This window comes from Phoenix dactylifera, unplaced genomic scaffold, assembly GCF_009389715.1.
Source record: "Phoenix dactylifera cultivar Barhee BC4 unplaced genomic scaffold, palm_55x_up_171113_PBpolish2nd_filt_p 000528F, whole genome shotgun sequence".
Lineage (NCBI taxonomy): Eukaryota > Viridiplantae > Streptophyta > Magnoliopsida > Arecales > Arecaceae > Phoenix > Phoenix dactylifera.
In genome coordinates, this window is record NW_024067938.1 from 264,440 (window position 1) to 268,159 (window position 3,720).

The 3,720-nt window shown below is 52.9% G+C and overlaps 1 protein-coding gene across 1 annotated transcript; it reads left to right on the forward strand.

The window, feature by feature from the left end:
• The first annotated feature begins 753 nt into the window (after positions 1-753).
• Positions 754-2,698, forward strand: LOC103702738 (amidophosphoribosyltransferase, chloroplastic-like). The gene has a single exon (XM_008785291.4). It carries the CDS (start codon positions 847-849, stop codon positions 2,503-2,505), a length of 1,659 nt encoding a protein of 552 aa, XP_008783513.2. The 5' UTR covers positions 754-846; the 3' UTR covers positions 2,506-2,698.
• Positions 2,699-3,720: the final 1,022 nt, after the last annotated feature.

The window sequence follows — 3,720 nt, forward strand, 5'->3', positions numbered from 1 at the left end:
ATCTCCCATCATGCTCCCTATGTCGCGGATCAAAGGGTGGTCTGTACCATCACCCGTCGCCCCCCTCCGAATCCATCCGATGACCGTGGTGGAGTCGCCCTCCAAAATGATCGACCTGGCTCGCAGGATCATCCTCGCATAGCGCACGCCCGCCCAGGCTGCTCGAAGCTCTGCCTCCGGAACCGACGTATCGAACAGCTGGCAGCCACCTGCTTGCCAAACCTCCATGCTGGCCTTACCTCATCAAGTTTCGAAGGTCTCCGAGGAATCACAGGACGACTTGGTTTATTCAAAATCGGCAATGAGAGACAAATTTAGATCACTCCATATGAAGAAGGTTTAGTCTTTGACTACTTGTACGGTTGTACTGCCCTTGGATGACATGAATGAGACATGGCCTCAGACTCGGATCAGGAAACACGCCATTGTAACTCAGCTCCAATACCAGTCCAGCTCCACCGGCGCCCGACATGAGTGGTGGAATTGGACCAGGGGTTGGGACCTACGGCTAACCAAATTTGACCACAACTGGGAAAAGAGCGGAGGACGGCTTCTTGCGTGGGACGACGTGGCGGAGGAACGAAACAAAGGCAGCGTAGGGTTCCTGGATATCTTTCGCGATTTTTCTCCGTAGATGGACGGTTTGGATCATTGAATAATGCCGAGCGACGGGAACGAGCGGCCGAGATGTACGGCGCTGTTTCCCCTGGTATCCGCCAATCATATTTGACGCCGGGCTATATATCTGAAGATTCGTCCCCCCCCCCCCACCCGTGCACTCGTAGGACGCCCCAGAAAGACCGGAGTCGTCGAGCGACGAACCGTCCGCCTTTCCTTGCCCTTTCCATGGCCGCGACGATCTCCACCACCGCCGTAGCCGCCGCCTCCCGCCAACTCTCCTCCGCCCACCTCCCTTCTCCCAAACCCTCCCTCTCCCTTTCCGTCAAAACCCTCCCAAAACCCCATCTTTCTCTCCACCTGCGCCTCCGCTCCTCCTCCCCCCACCGCCGCCTCCTCTCCAGCGCCGTGGTCCCCGGCGCTGAGCCGTTCCCAACGTCGCCGGACGACGAGGACGGCTTCCCACTGTTCGACGATAAGCCCCGGGAGGAGTGCGGCGTGGTGGGGATCATCGGCGACCCGGAGGCCTCCCGGCTTTGCTCCCTAGCTCTCCACGCTCTCCAGCACCGCGGCCAGGAGGGCGCCGGCATCGTCGCCTCCGACTCCACCACCCTCCGCGCCATCACCGGCCTCGGCCTCGTCTCGGAGGTCTTCTCCCCGGCCAAGCTCGACTCCCTCCCTGGTTCCGGAGCCATCGGCCACGTTCGCTACTCTACCTCCGGGTCCGCCTCCTCCCCTCTCAACGTCCAGCCCTTCCTCGCCGGCTACCGATTCGGCCAGCTCGCTGTCGCGCACAACGGCAACCTCGTCAACTACCCAGCCCTCCGCGCCGACCTTGAGGCCCGTGGCTCCATCTTCAACACCTCCTCCGACACCGAGGTCCTCCTCCACCTCATCGCCACCTCCACCACCCGCCCCCTCCTCTCCCGCCTCGTCGAGGCCTGCCGCGCCATCGAAGGCGCCTACTCCCTCGTCTTCCTCACCGCCGGCAAGCTCTTCGCCGTCCGCGACCCCCACGGCTTCCGCCCCCTCGTCATGGGCCGCCTCCGCCGGCCCTCCCGCGCCATCGTCTTCGCTTCCGAGACCTGCGCCCTAGACCTCATCGGCGCCGATTACGAGCGCGAGGTCGAGCCCGGCGAGGTGCTTGTCGTCGACGGCAAGGACCTCTCCGTCACCTCGCTCTGCCTCCTGCCCAAGAAGCCCCGCAAAGCTTGCATCTTTGAGCACATCTACTTCTCCCTCCCCAACTCTGTCGTCTTCGGCCGCCCCGTCCACGCCTCCCGCTACTCCTTCGGCGCCGCCCTCGCCGAGGACTCCCCTGTCCCCGGCGCCGACGTTGTCATCCCCGTCCCGGACTCCGGCTTCTTCGCCGCCCTCGGCTTTGCCGAGCGCTCCGGCATCCCCTTCCAGCAGGGCCTCATCCGCTCTCACTACGTAGGCCGCACCTTCATCCAGCCCACCCAGGAGTTCCGCGACCTCGGCGTCAAGCTCAAGCTCGCCCCTGTTCGTGGAATTCTCGAGGGGAAGAGCGTCGTCGTCGTCGACGACTCCATTGTCCGCGGCACCACCTCCTCCAAGATCGTCCAGCTTATCAGGGATGCCGGTGCTCGTGAGGTCCACATGAGGATTTCCAGCCCGCCCATTGTAAGCTCCTGCTACTATGGGGTCGACACGCCAAGGGCCGAGGAGCTCATCTCCAATAGGATGGATGTGGAGGGGGTGAGGAAAACGATCGGCTGTGATTCACTCGCCTTCCTCTCGCTCGATAGCCTCAGGAAGCTGCTTGGGGATGAGGCACCCACATTCTGTGATGCGTGCTTCTCCCGCAACTATCCTGTGCCGCCGAGGGAGCACAATGTCGTGAAGGTAATGGAAGAGTGTGCTTAACTGCGTCCTCTATTCCGATGATGGCGCTGATTTATACGAATTCTTGTCTTGATACAGAAGGAATCAAAAGAAGAAATTTTGTTTTCTGCTTTGGTCATTCTGCTTTTTAGCTTTTCACTGAGCTATTTTTTTAACTTAATTATTGTCATTACATTTTCTTGATTTTAGATTAAAAGAATATAATTTGTCCGCCCGTGCTTTGCTCTTTTCTTCTATCATCATGCTCCTTCTTTAATGACTCAGTTTGTAATTGTGAAATGTTAGTGAGCTTATTGCGTTAAATTATCATGTGCTTGGAAGCAACTACACTGTTAAATGATTGTCGTTGCATATTACTTGCACAAAGTATGAGATTATTGAGATGATGTATGTCTTGCAAGATTTTGGTTGCTCTTCTGATGTATGCTAGCTTGAGCTGATGTAATTGGTACATAGCTTTTTAAGATGTAGTTTGGACAGAGGGGCTGTTTTCTCTGATATTTTAGTCTTAAAGTTATCCAATATGTCATTCTGATTTCCTCCTTTTTAAGTCTCTTATGGATTTCACTGCATTGAAACTTCTGAAAGAGTTTATTCATCATTTCCCCCCTGAAATGATGTATCAAGAGGACTTTTTGAGAATTCTCCATTTATGATCTTAGGTTTGTTGTTTTGTCTGTGATCTGTTCAATCTAAGAGCTGCTACTGCTTTCTTCTGTTCGATCAGCATGTCATAGTTACAAGCGTCCATGTTTTGTTTCTAAATTATTTATTGCCAATTCAACTCTTAGGAATTGATACACTGTTAAGAACTAGTCCCCCCGGCACCAAAAAAAAAAAAAATCTTTTATGTGAATCTGCATTCTTCTTATCAAAATGTTATAGCAACACATTGTTCTGTGGATATGTTAGTTTACTAATAACTTATAGCTTTTTAAATGTTTAATCCACAAAAAATCAATGATAGCTTTTATTCTCATGGGCCTGCTTGTGCCAGTATATCTCACAATTGGAACTTCGAAGCGTTCTGTTATAAAGGTTGACAGTAATGCAGGATTATCAATTTGTTTGTAATGACTAATGCATTGCGATGAGCCAATAACAAATATAAAATCACTACCATTAATAGTAATTTAATGCAAATTGAGGGACCATTTCTCATGTTGATAGTAATGCAGATACTCATGTGAACATTGATTATGATGATGCACTATATAAAATGAGATACAAAATTTT

Coding starts and splice junctions, on each gene's coding strand:
- LOC103702738 (XM_008785291.4), top strand. CDS start 847: ATGGCCGCGACGATCTCCACCACCGCCGTAGCCGCCGCCTCCCGCCAA.